Source organism: Peromyscus leucopus, chromosome 7 (assembly GCF_004664715.2).
Source record: "Peromyscus leucopus breed LL Stock chromosome 7, UCI_PerLeu_2.1, whole genome shotgun sequence".
Taxonomy (NCBI): Eukaryota; Metazoa; Chordata; class Mammalia; order Rodentia; family Cricetidae; genus Peromyscus; species Peromyscus leucopus.
Genome location: NC_051069.1, coordinates 91,921,374 through 91,940,275, shown reverse-complemented (window position 1 = coordinate 91,940,275; position 18,902 = coordinate 91,921,374). Strand labels below are relative to the sequence as shown.

Genomic DNA, 18,902 nt, shown 5'->3' with positions numbered 1-18,902 from the left:
TCAAGTCCAGCCTGGTCTATACAGAGAAACCTTGTCTTGAAACCACCCCCCAAAGAAAACATATACTAATGAAAAGGTGATAGATTTTTTAAACAGATTTTTTATTATGCATGTGTGCATGTGCATATGTGTGCATGTACATATATGTGTGCAAGTGCCTGTGGAATCCAGAAGACATCAGGTCACCTGGAAGTAGAGTCACAGGGTAACTCAGAGCAAGCAGCTCAGCATGGGTGCTGGGAAGGGAACATGGATCCTCTCCAAGAGAGCAGCACATATACTGAACACCATCTATACCTTCCTACCAAAAGGAGTATGGAACAATTTTAGGAGCGCAGTAATGGTATAAATACCTATCTTTTTACTCATTATAACTTCCCAAAGCATTTTCACACATCATCTGAATCATTATCTCACTTTTTGTAAATCTCAGTGTTTTGCAGGCAAGTGGAAAAGGAAACTAAGTGACTTAGTCAAGAGTGAAGAGCATCAAGGGAATACAAGCAGAAACTGAGCCCACCCCAGCTCTTGAAACTGAAACCATCAGTCTTTCCTGATTCTGGGTCTTAAGGCCGATTTCCTGTCTTCCAATACTGTTTGACTATTTCCAATAGTTTTCAGGCTCCTATTTAACATTAACACACCAACCCATGTGCTATGGTGATAGCTAATCTTGATTATCAACTTGAAGTGATCTCGAATCACCATCGACAAACATCAGAGCATGTCTCTGAGAATGAGAGAGTTTCCAGGAGGTTAGGAGAGATTGAAAGACCCACCCTAAATGTGGGTGGTAGTATTCCAAGCCTCCAATGTCTATTGACTCCTCTCCGTTGGGCTCCTAGGACAGTGGTTCTCAACCTGTGGGTCATGACCCCATTGACACACCTCTATCTTCAAAAATATTTACAATTCACACCAATCAGCAAAACTACAATTATGAAGTAGCAACGAAAATAATTTTAGTTTGGAATCACCACAACATGAGGAACTGTAGTAAAAGGTTGCGGCATTAGGAAGGTTGAGAACCACCGTCCTAGGAAGACACAGATGCTCTACTAGGTATACTGACATTTTACCTTCCATGGGCGCACTCTTTACATACAGGAACTCTTCTTTTTCTTGTTTAATGCCTTTTGTCCTGAAGTCAAACCCGTGACCTCCTTTTTGTCTTTACTTCTACCTTTGGCCATCATTTCCTCCCAGAATGTTGAGTATGCTATCTGAAGGAATATGCTCTTTATGTTCTTAATTTAAAAGTATTTCCCATTAAATATGAAGTTGGTTAATTGATATGTATTGATATACCTGATTTCTACTTTTTTTCAAATGCTACTATGTAATGACCAATTAGGGAGGTTGAGCTACTGAAGGATTTTGCAGGTAACTTTTTAATTCCTTTATTTCCAAAGTGTTCCTTGCATTCCTTGCAACGTGCTCCATTTGCATTTCTGGTTGAAAAGAAGAGAAGCAATGGATGCATATTAAAAGAAGAAAGGAGGAAGAGGAGGAAGAAGAGGTAGAAGAAAGAGGAAATATCCTTACAGCACATTGAAAGGCACAATGCTTAGACAAGCACAATTCAGTAACAGCCCACATATCACTATTAATCATTCCCTTTCATGGTGACTAAGCCAAGGAAAAAAATCAATCAATGCCTACAGCCTTAAAGTTTGCCAGACATCCATCTAGCAGTATACATCCCTCTGCTTCCCAGAGCCATTATAGACACAATATCTACTCATCAACCACACAAGAAATAAAAACCCGGCCAAATGTAATTACAATACTTTCCATTAAGTCAAAAAAAATAAATAAATAAAACATGATGTGGTTGGGAATGCTGTAGTAGAGCCCCTGCTTAGCATGCGCAAAGCCCTCAGTTGATGCATAACACCGTGTGTGTGTGTGTGTGTGTGTGTGTGTGTGTGTGTGTGTGTGTGTGTGTGTGTGTGTGTGTGTGTGTGTGTGTGTGTGTAACAGACAGACTGAAAAATATTACATACCTTGCTCCAAGGTGACTTGCTAAGAATACCAAGGAATCTCTTTCTGCTCCAACACACTGACTGAAAGAAATCACACAGTCCTTTAAAGGAGTCATTCCCGACATTACCGACACTGGTGTGAAGAGGGGATTCGACTTGGGATCAACTAGTGTCTGGTACTCTATACACGTAACCTTTGGAAAACAAAAGTAAGAAAGCTACTGTAAGTAAGAAATAAGTGGTTAAGACAGGCTCAAGTTACAATCCTAGCAATTGTTGTTTTAAGAAAAAGGAATTTCACATTAACACTCTTCAGCATGTTCGTTCTCAGCACATTCCAAATGACAGTCAAAGAGATACGTAGACATTAGATCTTTATATTTGCATATTAAATCAGTAAGATGGATTGCTATAGCAATTGGAAGTTACTTTGTATTTCACCTCTATCAGTATTTTAGTTTAACATTTTCTCTTCACTCTTGAGACATTTTTTGAAAAGTGCACGCTGTGCACCGGCTGTGAGGAAGGATCAACAGTGCGAGGTGAGGCAGGCTACACAGACCTCCTGACAACGAGTGCTGCTGACACAGCCCTGTGACAGCAGCTTCCGTATGTCAGTGTCAGGACCAAGAACAGACGTTTAAATTCTTTAAAAGGTATTTTATTTTTAATGTGTGTATGTATGTGTGAGAGTGTGTGTTTGTGCATGTGAGGGCAGGGCCTGTGGAGGTCAGAAGGAAGTGTCAGATCACCAGAGCTGGAGTTACAGGATGAGGACCAAGAAGCTGAAGAGTTTTACATTTTTTTAAATTATTGTATGTGCATGCAAATACACGCACGACAAAGTGAACAAAGGTACATGTGAAAGGACACGTGAGAAGGAAGGAGACAAGAGTGTATGCAGAGAAGCCAGAGGATGACTTTTCCAAGTTCTCTCCTTCCAGCATGGGTTCTGGGGCAAACTTGGGTTGCCAGGGTTCCATAGCCAAGTGCCTTTACCCACTGGGCCATCTTGCTAGGCAAACTGAATTGTTTCAAAAGTACACAGCCAAAACTCCTTCAGTCTTGGATTTTGACTGTCAATGTTTCTTACCAGCCATGTGTTTGTAACAACGTCTCCCACAGCTGCTTCTACTTCACACCCCAGCAGCGGAACCACAGCATAGTCAGCAACAATTCTGCTGGGAAGGGACACAATCTTTCCAGCATGTTCTCTTATGATGTTTAAAATGTTACGTTCATTTTCAATACTAAAACCCAAAACCAAGAAGCTCTTTTGGCTAAATAAGCCTTCCTCAGGAACTGCAGAGCCATCAAGGAGGCAATGGCTGACTGAAGACTGGTCTTCCGCTTGCACAGAAATGTGAGTGGAGTCATCACAGGGCTCAACTTGAGTAGAATCACTGTAAGGCCCAACTTCAGGCTCTATAGCTTCAACTGGAAAAGAAAAAGGCAGGGTCTCTATTTGACAATTACTAGACTTAAGAGTTTATTTCTACAGTGTGGTAATGCACAGCTTTGATCCCGACACTGGGAAACAGAAGCAGATGGATCTCCATGAGTTCAAGGACGAATATTACAAGTAACAGCCTCTTCAATTAAAAACACAACTGTCATGTCTGTTCTAAGTATGAAACTAGAGCAGAAACCCAATTTTGACCTGAAAATTACGATGTTCTAATAAACATGTCTTTTTAGTAGTTGGGTTTTTTGTTTGTTTGTTTTTTCAAGACAGGGTCTCTCTATCTAGTCCTGGCTGTCCTGGAGCTTGCTATGCTGGCCTTAAGATCCTACTGCCTCTGCCTCCAGAATGCTGGAAATAAAGGTGAGTGCCACTGAATAAAATTAGGAAAATAATCAAAATCTTTGTTTCCCGCAATTAAAAATTTATGATTCTCTAAGAACTAGAAACTGTATATGTTACAGGGGTAACAGAGAATTAAAGTATATATACTTTATGTAACTTGAACTAGATACAGTTGGTCCTAGTGGAACAAGGTCTGTAACATCAACTGCTCATAGGCCTATGTGCCCTGTGGAGGATGTCCAAGGCCAGATTAGGCCTTAAAACTAAAAATAAAGAGGGTAACAGCTCAATGATGGAGCCTATGTCTGGGTCACACCTTAGCATTACAATAAATAAACAAGTAAATAACCTAGATACAAAATCAAAGAATCATATATATAGAGATATATATCATGTATATCTAGACACCCACACATAACACAAATTATAAAGAAACCAAGATGGATTTCACAGGAGGCTTTTGGCACAGTGGTAATGCTCTACTTTCATAAATAGACAATGTGACCATTCATCACAATATTCTTTTTGATATATCAAATATTTCACAATACACTTTAAAAAGGAAAAAGTTTAGTCCTAACTCTATGCTGGTAATCTACATTACCACATTAACAAAACCATATGCTGAGACAGCATGACAGACTTCTCATATCCCAGGCAGAGGGCATTTGTTACAAGCTTATGCGATTACAATGAACACACAGATGCCAGAGAGATGGCTCAGTGCCTAAGAGCATGTACAGCTCTCACAAAGAACCTGAGTTCTATTCCTAGCATCCACAGTAGACACAAATGTCCGTAACTCTAGCTCCACAAGGATCTCATCTCTGACCTATGAAGGCACCAGCATGCTCACGTTCCTCCACCCCCAATTTAAAAAAAAAAAAAAAAAACAAGTTCATACTCAAACCAAACATAGAGCTACTGTGAGAGAGCTCAAGACAGTGATGATTAAATGATTCTGAGCCTGATGGCCTTGTTTGATTAGAAAAAGCTACAAATCTAAAACTTTAAATAAAAATAAAAATAAATAAGTTCATAGAAGCCAGGTGGTGCTGGCACACAACTTTAATCCCAGTACTTGGGAGGCAAAAATAGGTAGATCTCTGAGTTCAAGGCCAGCCTGGTCTACAGAGTGAGTTCCAGGACAGCCAGGGCTATCCAGAGAAACTGTGTCTGGAAAAACCAAAAAAATAATAAATAAAAAAGTTCATAAAAAACTTGGCAGATATTATACATGTATACATTGCTTCCTAACTATAAATACTAATCAACTATTTCTTACCTACTGTGGAGTCATTATTTACATATTGAGCGAGCAGATCCTCATCAGCTTGCTGGAGCTTCTCATTAGGAGCAAAATCTTTCTTAGAGAATGTGTTGCTCTTTTCTAAGACAACTGTCTGGTGTGCAGGCTGATCTGAAACCGGAATCCCAGCTGGCTGGTAGTTAGTGTGGATATACGGCTCTTCGGGGAGTATATATCCCTTGCTAAAACACTCCAGCAACCACTTTGCTCCCACTACGTGAGGCCTACAAAAAGAGCACACAGTTAAGCTCTGGTCTAAGTGAGGAATACCATTATCCCTCTTACCATGCATTCCCAAAGCTGCACAGACATGCAAACTTAACCCAAATCATTCCAGAATAAAGTGGTATGAATTAAAGACTGACGGGACCTGTGGGATGATTTGCTCCAAAACTGCCTCAGGTCATCCTCATAATCTCCCACAATTACATGAGTTACATCTTCATTAAGTTGATTAAATCGAACTCCACCGCCACTGTTAATAAGCCTTCTCAGCTTATCTAGCTTTCTGCCACTAAAACCACAGAGGTATATCTGCAAACAAAGAAGATGTGCTTTGGATTAACATATTCAACAGAAACAAATTAACAAGAAATCTATTTCCACTATGTGTAAATAAGACACTTTACACATATTTTGGGATATTTAAGGAGTGAAATATATGCTGAAATTAATGCATGTACACTCATACTGGCAGCTAGCAAACCCCCTCGATCTATTTATCCCCCGCCCCACATACATACATACACACACACACACACACACACACACACACACACACACACACACAGTACTGGACATCATCACTCACAGCTTTTACATGGTTTACTGGGGATCCAAAATCTAGCCCCTCTGCTTTCACAGCAACTACTGACCCACTTAGCCATCTCCTCAGCCTGAAACTGATATTTTTAAACATCTGTTTATAGTCCCACAGCACTGGTATCTTCCAGTAGAAACCTAAAGGAGGACTGAAGCCTCAAATGAATTAGAAGACCAGACTTCGGGCTGGAGAGATGGCTCAGAAGTTAAGAACATTGACTGCTCTTCCAGAGGACCTGAGTTCAATTCCTAGCAACCACATGGTGGCTCACAACCATCTATGAGATCTGGTGCCCTCTTCTGACATTCAGGCAAACATGCAGGCAGAACACTGTATACAAAATAAATAAATTTACCAAAAAAAAAAAAAAAAAAAAAAAAAAAAAAAAAAAAAAAAAAAAAACCTTCAACGTCTTCTAAATTTTGGTGCACATCTTGTTAAAAGATTTTCACTCTGTGTGTGTGTGTGTGTGTGTGTGTGTGTGTATACGTGCACACATGTGTCATACAACATATGTGGCTCAGTTCTCTTCCACCTTATGGGTCCCAGAACTGGAATTCAGGTCATCAGGTTTGGTGGGTGGTAGAGGTATTTCTAACATGCAGCTAGCTTCTCGAGTTCTAAAGGGGTGACTTCTTGTAAATGTAATATTTATCTTTCCTGAAATTTCTATCTAGTCGATTTCAACAAAAACAGCAAGTCAAAGAGCTGAGCACAATACTTTGAAGAAATATGCACACAGGGATTTTAAACTATAAAGGTGTATGTTTAAGCCAATTAAACATATAAATTTTTCACCTCCATTATTCAAAAAGTTCAAAAACTGACATTCTATTTCCATATGTCCCAAATCATCACTACTACTAGAATAAATCCTAACAAAAATTAAGAATCAAATGCTTCCTACATGGAAAGAAAAATTCAAAGTCACATTAGAATTAGTATATTCTAAGACTTGAGAAAAAAAATTACACAAAGTGCCTTTCTGCCCCACCGGTAAGTTGATAAATCTTAGAAGGATAATTGGCCCTTACTAACAAAACACAATTGAACTTGGCCTGCTGTGAGAATGAATGCATGGCCTAATCACTCTACTAATAGCACTCTATGAAGTATGTGGGTCTAGGAGATACGATGTTTCCATCACGACTCTTATATGCACACACTAAAAATCATCTGAAATACCCAAGAGTAACCAAACAGAGAAATAATTTATAAATCAAATCTTCTTCCTTCTATTGCTGAGGACTCAACCCAAGGCCTTGTACACAATTAAGAAAGCAGACTTTAAGGTGACAGTAATGCATGTCTAGGACTCTGGGAAAGCATTTTATTATATTTTAAATTTACATTTATTTCTTGTGTGCATGGGCAAACCACATGCACATGTCAGGGTAATTTGTGGGATTGGGTTCACTCCTTCCACCACATGAGGGCTAAGGTCAGGTTGTTGGGCTTAGCAACAAGAACTTCACCCACATGGCCCTGAAAAAGGATCTGAATCGTCTACGTATTTCCCTCAAGATAATAGCCATTTTAGTTATTCATGGGAATTAAGTGATATTTCAAATAACATAATGTAACATGAAATGATTAGTGGTATTAATATTATAAATAATAAATGATAGCTACAAGTTAAATATTTTAATGTAACTGGTCAGATTTCAGAGCAGAGTTGAGGAGTAAAATGAACTTTGATGTACAACAGATGAAGCTCCGAGGCACAGACTCACAGGCACAGTATGAGCACAGTGAGTGCCAGTCTCCTAATTCAGTAGAGAGTTTGTTTACATACAGCAAGTCCAACTAAGAGGGGTCTTCAGAGTCAGGCTGAGGGTGTGTGCATGTCTGAGCTCACTATAGCCCAAGCTAGCCCTAAACTCGGGGCCAAAGATTAATAGCATTTACTGAATGTTATACAATAGACATACCCGACAGCCATCTAGCAAATCCTCAGGTGCTTGAAACACACTGATGTCCAGATTTTCTAAGTTTTCAAGTGTACATTCAAGTTTGCTAGTAGTTGAACCAAACATTGTTTCATTTACACAGCTGCCATTTATGTTGGATATATGGCTGACATCTGCCAGAGTACGACCTACATATATAAAAAGAAATGATAAATTCATGAGGTTAAACAAGTCATTACATGCTTCCTTACAAATTATCTTTTCCTACAGTCAAAGGAGTATGAACAAATTACAAAGATTTAGGCAGTCAAAGGAGTATGAACAAATTACAAAGATTCAGGTTTTTTTTACTGAAATCTTGGTGACAAAGTATGAAAAGTAAAATTAAGTTTCTTTCATTATTAAAGTGAAAATAAGTAATGTTTCTTTAAAATGGCTTATACCCCATAAAAATGCAGTTGCTGCCCTTCAGGTCCAAGATTATTGCATTTGGAAAAAAAAATTATTAACAATTTTGCTAAATGGCATTTCTAAAATAAAGAGAGATTAGTATTGACCGATACATCACAAAGGGGGATGTCCTTTCTTTTTTAAGATTTAAAGAGTTGTATCTATATCATTGTGTGTATGGCATGTGGGTGTAGGTTCACGGCTGTCACAGAACTCCTATGGAGATCAAAGAACAAGGTGGTGGAGTTGGTTCGCTTCTTCCACCTTTTCTGGGCTCTAGGGACTGAGAATGTCCAGTTTTCACACCAAAACACTTTACCTGCTATACCATGAAATTTTTGGTTTTGTTTCATTTTTTGAGACAGGATCTTTCTATGATCTACAAAAATGGTTCTCAACCTGGAACTCATGGCAATCCTCCTGCTTAAGGCTCCCAAATCTTATACAGGAGTGCTACCATGCTAAACCAAAACAAACAAACAACACACCCTGAATTATGTAATGATAATCTATAACCATCACAGAATATCAATAAAGAAAATATAGGCTGGTCATGGTGGCATTTGCCTTTAATCCCAGCTCTTAGGAGGCAGAGACAGGCAGTTCTCTGAATTGGAGGCCAGCCTGGTATATTGAATGAGTACCCGGACAGCTAGGGATACTGAGAAACCTTATCTTGAAAAACTTAAAAAAGTACATGACTCAGTAAAGTTATAAAAATAGTCCCCTGGGCTCTCAAGATAGCCAATGGGATAAAGCACTTGGCATATGAAAGCCTAATACCATGAGTTCAATCCTCAGAACCCAACTCACATAAAGGTAAAGAGTGCCAACTTCACACAGTTTTGTGCGTGCGTGCGTTTTATTCCTGCAAGACAGGGTTTCTCTGTGTAACAGCTCTGGCTGTCCTGGAACTCACTCTGAAGACCAGGCTGGCCTTGAACTCACAAAGATCTGCCTGCCTCTGCCTCCATCCCATGTGCTAAGATTAAAGGGATGCACCACCACTGCCTGGCCACAGATGTTCTTTAATCTCCACAGGCTGTGCTGTGGCGGGCATGCACATACTCTTACGTATCATACACATACTAATACACAGAATCTTTCAAAATACCATTTCTTGCCAGGCATGGTTGCACATTCCTTTAATCCCAGCACCCAGGAGGCAGAAGCAAGCAGATCTCTAAGGTCCGGTCAGCCTGGTCTATAGAGGGAGTTCTAGGACATCCAGGGCAACACCTAGAGAAACCCTTTCTTGAAAAACAACCAACCCAAACAGAAAAACCTATTTCTCCTAAGGCTATTTATTCACTAGTAGTTTTTTCTCCTCCTCCTCCTCCTCCTCCTCCTCCTCCTCCTCTTCTTCTTCCCTCCTCCTCCTCCTCCTCTTCTTTTTTTGGTTTTTCAAGATAGGTCTTCTCTGAGTAACAGTCCTGGAACTTACTCTGTAGATCAAGCTGGCCTCAAACTCAAGAGATCAGCCTGCCTCTGCCTCCCAAGTATTGGAATTAAAAAAGTGTGCCACCACCACCCGTAGCTTCACTGTTGTTATTAATTCCTCTCATGTGAATTAAGATGTAGAAGAAAGCAATCCTGTTATGGAATATTATTTTAAGATGTGTTACATTTGTTTATGCTGTGGAACATTTGCTTAATGATGCAAAGTTGTGTTTCACTCTTTTATGTTGCATTTTAACTCTGTGAAGCTGTGTTACTTTGCCTGTCTAAAACACCTGATTGGTTTAATAAAGAGCTGAACGCCCAATAGCAAGGCAGGAGAAAGGATAGATGGGGAAGAGAATAAATAGGAGAAACAAGATCAAGGAATGAGAAAAGGAGGAGAGGAGGACTCCAGGAGCCCACCACATAGCCACCCAGCCAGACATGGAATAAGAAGGAAAGAAAAGATATACAGAAATAGAGAAAAGTAAAAGCCCAGAGGCAAAGGGTAGATGGGATAATTTAAAAGATAAGAAAACCTGGCAAGAAACAAGTCAAGCTAAGGCCAGGCATTTATAAGAAAGAATAAGCCTGTATGTGTGTTTATTTGGGAGCTGGGTGGCGCCCCCCAAAAGAGCAAAGACTAAAAACAACCAACAACACAATCCCTCATTCTAAAAGGAACACAAAAGAAGTTCTGCACCACTTTCTACACAACCTAGCTATTTTGTTATTTAGTTCTACTCAGAGGCACAGGAAGAAAATAGAAAGTCCATACTACATTTCAATGGTTCTCTTAGCAAATCAACTTCGTCACTTTTTTCTAGGACTAAGACCATAAGCTTACATTCAGAAGACAAAAGCTTTCCCACCAAATTACATCCCCAGTCCAATACATCAATTAACATGTAGACAAATAATTGTTTATTTTAATCTTGAAGAGACTTACTTTCGGCTGCTGCATTACTCTGAGCAGTGGGAGTTGAAGTATCAGGCACTGTCTTTACTTCTGCTCTGGGTCCAGCCTTGTATATAGATTCATCTTGACAAAAGCCTTTCTCAATACTGTCATGAAACCACTGCAGGGTCACACAGTGCACATTCCATCTCTTGGCACATTCATATTTTTGTCCTGTTGTGTTCATTACAAGAGAAATACAGAAATATTTAGATTATATATATTAGTTCATAGTAAATTCTTTTTTAAAACTTAACTGAAACAAAAGTAATGATTAAAGATGATCAGTAATCACTTTTACCTTAAAAAAATTATTCATTTGCTGAGCAGTGGTGGCTCACGCCTTTAATCCCAGCACTTGGAGGTAGAGGCAGAGAGATCTGAGTTTGAGGCCAGCCTGGTGTATAGAGCAAGTTCTGGGACAGTTAGGGCTATACAGAGAAGCCCTGCCTCAAAAAAACCCTAAACAAATAAATGAATGAATGAATAAATAAAATATAAATAATTGCTTTTTAATTTATCTGGTGTTTTGTCAAATGTGCATCTATGTCTGTGCACTACTCGCATGCCTGATGCCCAAGGAGGTTAGAAGAGGGCCTTGGATCCTCTCGGACTGGAATTATAGCCAGTTGTGAGCCGCCATGTAAATGCTGGCAATCAGACCAGGGTCTTCTGAAAGAGCAGCCAGTGCTCTTAACCACTGAGCCACCTTTCCAGCCAACCCCCTTTGGAGACAGGGCCTCACTATGTAGGCTTGGCTGGCCCAAAGTCAGGTTGAACTCACAGAAATCCACCTGTCTCTGCCTCCCAAGTGATGGGATTGAAGATGTACACCACCACGCTCCACATTATAAGAACACATGCCGGGCCAGTGGTGGCACATGCCTTTAATACCAGCACTCAGGAGGCAGAGGCAGGTGGATCTCTGTGAGTTCGAGGCCAGCCTGGTCTACAGAATGAGTTCCAGAAAAGGCACCAAAACCACACGGAGAAAACCTGTCTTGAAAAACAAAAAAACAAAACAAAATAAAACAAAAACCACCCACAAAATATTATTGCAGACACTATAAGTGTATGCAATATAATAAATACTATCTTTAACTAGACTGTACAAGTGCCAAAGTGAAGAACAGGGAGATTTGAAATTTTTTTCCAGTAAAGAACTTTTTTTTTTTTTTTTTGGTTTTTTGAGACAGGGTTTCTCTATGTAGCTTTGCACCTTTCCTGGATCTCACTCTGTAAACCAGGCTGGCCTCAAACTCACAAAGATCTGCCTGGCTCTGCCTCCCACTCGGGATTAAAGGCGTGCGCCACCACTGCCCGGCTCCAATAAAGAACTTTTATAATGTATTTTTAATTAGTATCACAGAAAAACTGAAGTCAATATGTAATGTCAAAGGACATTTTGGCATTTTTTTGTTTTGTTTTTACTTTTTTTGTTGTGTTTTTCTGTTTGTATTTTGATTTTTTTTTTTTTTTATTTAAGACAAACCATGAAGCCCAGGCTAGTCTTAAACTCATGATCATCCTGCCTCCACCACCTATGACTTCCAGTTCTGTTTTGGTATTCCGTAGTCAATGGAGCAAGGTCTGTTGGTACAAGTCTATATCCCAGCTACTCAGGACTTTAAGACAGGAAGATCACAAATCTAAGACCAGCCTGGTAACCTTGATGATATCCTGTCTCCAATAGAAATTAACAAAAGGACTAGGGACATAGCTCAATGGAAGATAACTTGCTTAGCATAAACAAGGCCCTAGGCTCAGTCTCTTCTACCTCAAGAAACAGTCAACAGATAATTCAGATTGATAAAAGCCACAGCAACCATTTAGTCATAATTGCTGTACCAATCTCCTGACCAAATGACAATAATGAAGTAACTAACAATTATTCTCAAATGCTACTTAACAAGGTAGCTTAGTAAAAATACAAATACAATAGGGGGTTAATAAAACCCATCAACGCTTCTCATTCATTTGTATGGATTTTAATAGAATTAGTAAAACCATTCCCCAGAATAAAGTTCTTGAAATATCAAAAACCATAGTAACTTTAAAGAATTCTCATCAGTAATGTTTTTTATACTTTTGCTTACCTCATAATCTGTACAGTATATCTTGAAGTTAGAAATTCTAGTTCTAGACAAGTTGGGAATGTGGCACGGTGGCAGAACACTTGTCTAACATGTATAAGGCCCTGGGTTCCATCCTTACCAAAGTCCCACCTCCACCCCAATCCTAGTTACTAAGTCAAACCAATTCATCCCACTAAGTTAAATACCTAATCAAGCCTCTGAAGTTAGTCATGAGAAAGAAACAGTACTTAGTTATACATATTAGCTTTCTTGTCATTCATTACTTGGTTAATTGTGCAGTCAGTCAAGGTCTAAAAGTCAGGTGATGAAACATCATTAAAAGCTTTTGATATTTTATACTTATTCCATGTCCTGGATAAACACAAGGGTGGCTGCTTAATTTTTCTAGACTGTGACCCAAACTATCTTTTTGCAAGAATTTAGAGGGTTAAAAAACATAAACTAGGGCAATGACATGTCAGAAGCACAAGGTGGTCTAAGGAGATTTAAAGTGGTAAAACGGGAATTCCACTTCTAAAGCAGTTTTACCTTTCGGTTCCTGCACGATGAGGTGTGTACACTCATTCATCTTCAGCTGCCCCATGTACTGGCCTCCATGCTTAGCTGTGAGTTGCTGAACTGTCTTTCTGTGTACACCATTTAAGCCAGTCACACAGATAATGCAACCAAGAAAAATAGGACACTTAAAGTCTTCCATGTTTATGTCAGTGTATCTGGTTATTTTCCTGGAGAAAATAAATGGTAAAAAGGAAGATTAAACACAATGAATATTCACATAGTTTTAAATATCACTGCTTTCCTTGTTCATTTTTATTTTTAGGATTTACAAACATTTTTGGAAAAGAAAAACTGACACTGAGGATTACACTAACTGCTCATCCAGCTCACTCCCATGTCTCTATAAAAACTTGTATGTCAGCAACAGTCTGCAGACCTCAAAGAAAGCACGATCAACCCTAAGTCCTTGCTAAAAATGGGGAGCACCTGGCGGAACTGTAAGACTGCATCTCCACTTAAAAACCTAGTGTTCACTGGATGCCTGATATAAAATACATTAAATTCTTCCACTACTCCTTTTTTTTGGAGGGGGGGTTCGGGACAGGGTTTCTCTATGTATCCTTGCCTGTTCTGGAACTCATTCTGTAGACCAGGCTGGCCTCAAACTCACAGAGAACTGTATGTCTCTGTCTCCCAAGTGCTGGGATTAAAGGCGTGCACCATCACCACCACTGGCTCTTTCATTACTTTTTTCTTGTTTTTTTTGAGACAGGATTTCTCTGCGTAGCTTTTGGAGCCTGTTCTGGAACTCACTTTGTAAACGAGTTGTGTGCACCACCACCACCACCTGGCATTGATAGGTAAAGTAATGATTTCTGGCAAAGCACCAACAAAATTATCACAGCTATTTTGTTGCCACAATAGACAGATATGCTAATTTCATCAGGCTAGTACTAGCTAGGAAACATACTGAGTATATGCTGAATGGTGTCAAAAAAAGTGCAGAAAAATGCCACAGAATGCTGATATAATTCAGATACCTGGACTTATAACTATAAACCAAATTTTAGAGAAAACGTAATTATACCTCCGAACTCCATAAAGGAAACTCCTGTCCTGTTCTGATCCCTACATATATCTAATGTCCAGGCCAGTGCATAAAATAGGCTCACTTTGCAATGAATGATCACATCTCAGCTAATGGCTTACATCCATCTATCCATCTATCTATCTATCTATCTATCTATCTATCTATCTATCTATCTATCTATCTATCTATATCAATCTTATCTCTACTCCCCTCCACCCCATAGGAGGGAACAGGGTAGCTAATTTTGTCTCCATCTTAACACTGGAGCACAGTATTGCATAGTGCAACACAAAAGCCAAACTGATTTCCTCAATTATTTTAGACATATTTGCTGCAGAAACAATTTCATTATCAAAGCATTTGCCCTCTCGCTAGCGCTGAATCTACAGCTTGTCTTCCCTGAGAGTGGCATCCTGTGATAGTAAGCACCTATAGACTATTCTTCCACTGTCACTAGAGAAATGAACAATGACCCCATTTTTGTCTCTCAGTAACAAAACCAGAGATGATACTATAAAGCTGCCCCAGGAAAAACCAAGAGTGTGCCAAATTAACCGAAATGTATCGTTTTCTAAAATATACAAAGAATACAAATATGTCTTACTTCTCTTGTGACTTCTCCCAAAGTGTTTTTATCCAAGAAGGAAGCAAAATGGGTTTCTTCAGATTAGCAGCAACTAGATATTTTTTGCTCCCAACTTCTCCTGCAATGAGGTGAGTGACTGACACATTAAGGTCTCTGTACACTCGTCCACCCATCATCTGTACATATTTATGAACTTCTTCCTAGAGACCCAAAGAAATATATTAATGAGAAAGAAAACAATAGTTCTTCTATTAAAAAAATCCCAAAATTTGTATGTATGAATGTTTAGTCTGTATATGTGTCTATGTACTATGTGCATGCCTGGTGCCCTTGGATGTCAGAAGAGCAAATCAGATCCCCTGGAACTGGAGTTACAGATGGTTGTGAGCTACCAAGTGGGTGCTGGGAACCAAACCCAGGTCCTCTGGAAGAGCAGCCAGTGCTCTTAACTGCTGAGCCATCTCTCTAGCCCCCCATAAGTAACTGTTGCCAGCCTGACTATACCAATGTTTTTACCACTAAAAAAAATTAAACAGTTAACCAAATTATTTTTGAAAAGATATGTATTAATTTTAAATTTAAAAATTGTAGGCTGGTGATGTAGCTCAGTAGTAGAATGCTTGCCTACCATGCACAAGGCTCTGGGCTTAATCCATAGCCTTCTCCCTAAAACAAAACAAAACAAAAAAAAACCTGAAAATAACTGTTTCCTTGAACAGTCAGATACTGCTTAACAATACTTTAATCAACCAACATTTATAACAATGTGGTCTTACGGATTAATATTGCTAATAATATCATAGCTTTCTTAACTTTAAGTACACTCAATGACAGTCACCTAGAGAAACATTTTCAGATAGAATTATCACCATTAAAAAGTGACTGTATTTATTCTTTTAAACTCCATAATTTAAAACTATGTTGTTTCTCATTACATTTTTAAATGCTATATTCACATTTCTATGTACTATACAAAAATATGCTTTCTATGGCTTTTTCTGTTTTCTGAAGTAGGCTGACATATGTAGCCCAGGCTAACCTCAAACTTGAAGAAGTCCTCTTGCCTCAGGCTCACAAGTCCTGGGATTATAGGTGTTAGCCACTATGCCTAGCTAGCCTTTCTTCTTTTTCTTCTCTTTTGTTTTTTTGGAGACAGAGCCTTGCTATATGTAGCCCTGGCTGACCTGGAACTCATTACTCTGCCTTTCAAAAGTTGGGATTAAAGGCATGAACCACTACACCCAGATCAGAATCCTTTCTTTTCTTTTCTTTTCTTTTTTCTTTTTTGTTTTATTTTGTTTTGCTTTTCGAGACAGGGTTTCTCTGTGTAGCTTTGTGCCTTTCCCGGAACTCTGCTTTGGAGACCAGGCTGGCCTTGAACTCACAGAGATCCGCCTGACTCTGCCTCCCAGTGCTGGGATTAAAGGTGTGCGCCACCACCACCGCCACCACCACCACCACCACCACCACCACCACCACCACCACCACCACCACCACCACCACTACACCACCACCCAGCTCAGAATCCTTTCTTTAAAGATTTTCTGTGCTGGAAAATTTGATTCAAAACCAAGCTTACTGTAGAAGGAAAAGTGAATTTTCTTTTAAATCAAAACAAAACACTCCAATTAACCAGCTTTTCTATAAAATATATTCCACTTTCCCCAGGGAAGGGCACACCAACTGGTTATCTAATACCAAATGGTTAGTTCTAAAAATATACATGTAACATTTAGGAATACATACGTATATACATATATGCATATAACAATGAAAAACAGAGGTCATGAATTTGAAAGAGAGCAAGGAGTGGTATACAGGAGGATATGAAGGAAAGGGAATGAAGAAATAATGTAATTATATTATAATCTCAAAACAAAACCAAACCCATTGGGAACATGCACTGATGTCTGTGAAGTGGTAAAAACCATGGATGCATGCGGTCTTTAAGTGACCTCCCAGCCCAGGGAAGATCAGAGCCAGCACTGCTCCTCTCAGGACTTACCCTTTTGTCTCTATCCAGGCTTGTACAAGAGACAGTTATATTGGACATAATCATATTGTAAACTGGATGCTCAGCTCTTGGGACACACTGCTGGTGGTGCATACAAAATGTAACTACTTGAGGACCAACAATTCTGCAGCCAAGCTATAAAAATTAGGGAAAAGATCACCAACATCACAAAATTAAATTTGGAACATTTACCAGTTATTCATAGAGGCTGACACTACTGCAGAAACCGCCAATTGTTAAAAGAAGGGGGAAAAAACCGTCACACAATTTCTCAGGCACAACGAGCATTAAATTAACACACACACTCAAAAGCAAAACCACAAGAGCCCTTCATTCATAACTGCTGTCAAAATTTCTTTCTTTTTTTGGGTGGGGTGGAGTGTTTCAAGACAGGGTTTCTCTGTGTAGCCTTGTGCTGTCCTAGAACTCACTCTGTTAACCAGGCTGTCCCAAACTCATTCATAGAGATCCACCTGTCTCTGTCTCCTGAGTGCTGGGATTAAAGGTATGTGTCACCACTGCCTAAAATTTCAGTCTCTAAAACAAACTTAATCTTTTTTTTTTTTTTAAATTATATTTTAGGGCTAGAGAGATGGCTCAGTAGTTAAGAGCACTGACTGCTCTTCCAGAGGATCTGGGTTCAATTCCCAGCCCTCACATTGTGGTTCATAACCATTTATAACTCCAGTTCCAGGGGACCCAATGCTCTCTTCTGACCTCCAAGGGCATCAGGAATGCAAGTGGTACACCAACATGCATGCATGTAAAAACCTTTATATACTGTAGTGATATTTTATTTGCATGTTAATAAATAAAGTTTGCCTGGAAAGCAGAGGAAATAGAAAGCCATTTTAAGTAAACACAAGTCAGGCAGTGGTAGCACACGCCCTTAATCGGATCACTTGGTGGCAGGGTCTCTGTGTGTTCAAGGTCACACTAGGGAACAGAGCCAGAATAGTGATACACGCCCTTTAATTCCAGTACCAACCAGAGACCTAGGTCTGTACAGACAGGCAATAACAAGGAAGTGAGGTAGCTGGGCTAAGAGCCAATGAGAGGGCAGAACAGCAAGGCAATAAAAGCCTGGATAGACAGGAAGTCATGGCATTTAGAAGCTACAGAGTTGGGGAGGTAAGGTGGTTGGTGGCTCTCACTATTTCCCTGATCTCTAAGGCTTTCACCCCTGTATTTGGCTCCGTGTTCTTTATTTAATAAGACAGCTTAGAAATCCGTCTAAAATATATAAAATAATAAATATTTTAAATATTTATTTTTATTTTTTTAATCATATGTAGTGTGTCTATATGTAGGTATACGCACACTTTTGTGCAGGTACACTTGGGAGGTTGGAGGTACTGAATCCTTCTGGAGCTGGCATTACAAGCAGTTGTGAGTATCTGACATGGTGCTTGGAATCAAATTCAGGTCTCTTGAAGAACAGTATGTACTCTCAACCACTAGGCCATCTCTCCAGCCCCAACAAATATGATCTTAATGCAATAATCTAATGCTGTAACACCCGAGAAACATTCAAGTATGCTTTTCATACAAAGCACCAGCCAATAAAGCAGTTCAGACTCTAAGAACTCCAAACCCGAAGAATCCCAATGTACTCATAGTACTCGTGATCAGTAAAGAATTCAGGAAGCGAGACTAGGTAATTTCCAGCACTACGCACACACGCACTATACATATAAAAAAGAGTGAGGAAGAAGCAGCAAAACCATCACCAAGTAAGTATGTTAGAAACAACAGCAAACCTGTTTAAGGTGATCAAAAACAGCCCCACTGAAATGGTCACAGATATAAAGTGACCTGTCATTCTCCTTTATCGTCAATGCTTCTTCTTCTGTAATAATCTGAAGATAATCTTCTGATTGTAATTCCTTTATTGACTGAAAGAGAAAATGAAGAATGTAACAGAAGTTGCTTCCCT

At 39.3% G+C, this 18,902-nt stretch overlaps 1 protein-coding gene across 1 annotated transcript in view; it reads right to left on the bottom strand.

Annotated features, from left to right (window-relative positions):
- Topbp1 (DNA topoisomerase II binding protein 1) overlaps positions 1 to 18,902 on the bottom strand; it is a 53,606-nt gene that overhangs the window by 30,459 nt on the left and 4,245 nt on the right. Inside the window, 10 exon segments of the mRNA XM_028869920.2 lie at positions 2,007 to 2,179; positions 3,079 to 3,422; positions 5,078 to 5,325; positions 5,472 to 5,635; positions 7,856 to 8,022; positions 10,674 to 10,856; positions 13,307 to 13,503; positions 14,971 to 15,152; positions 16,958 to 17,101; positions 18,727 to 18,861. Coding sequence (XP_028725753.2) covers positions 2,007 to 2,179; positions 3,079 to 3,422; positions 5,078 to 5,325; positions 5,472 to 5,635; positions 7,856 to 8,022; positions 10,674 to 10,856; positions 13,307 to 13,503; positions 14,971 to 15,152; positions 16,958 to 17,101; positions 18,727 to 18,861 — 1,937 coding nt within the window.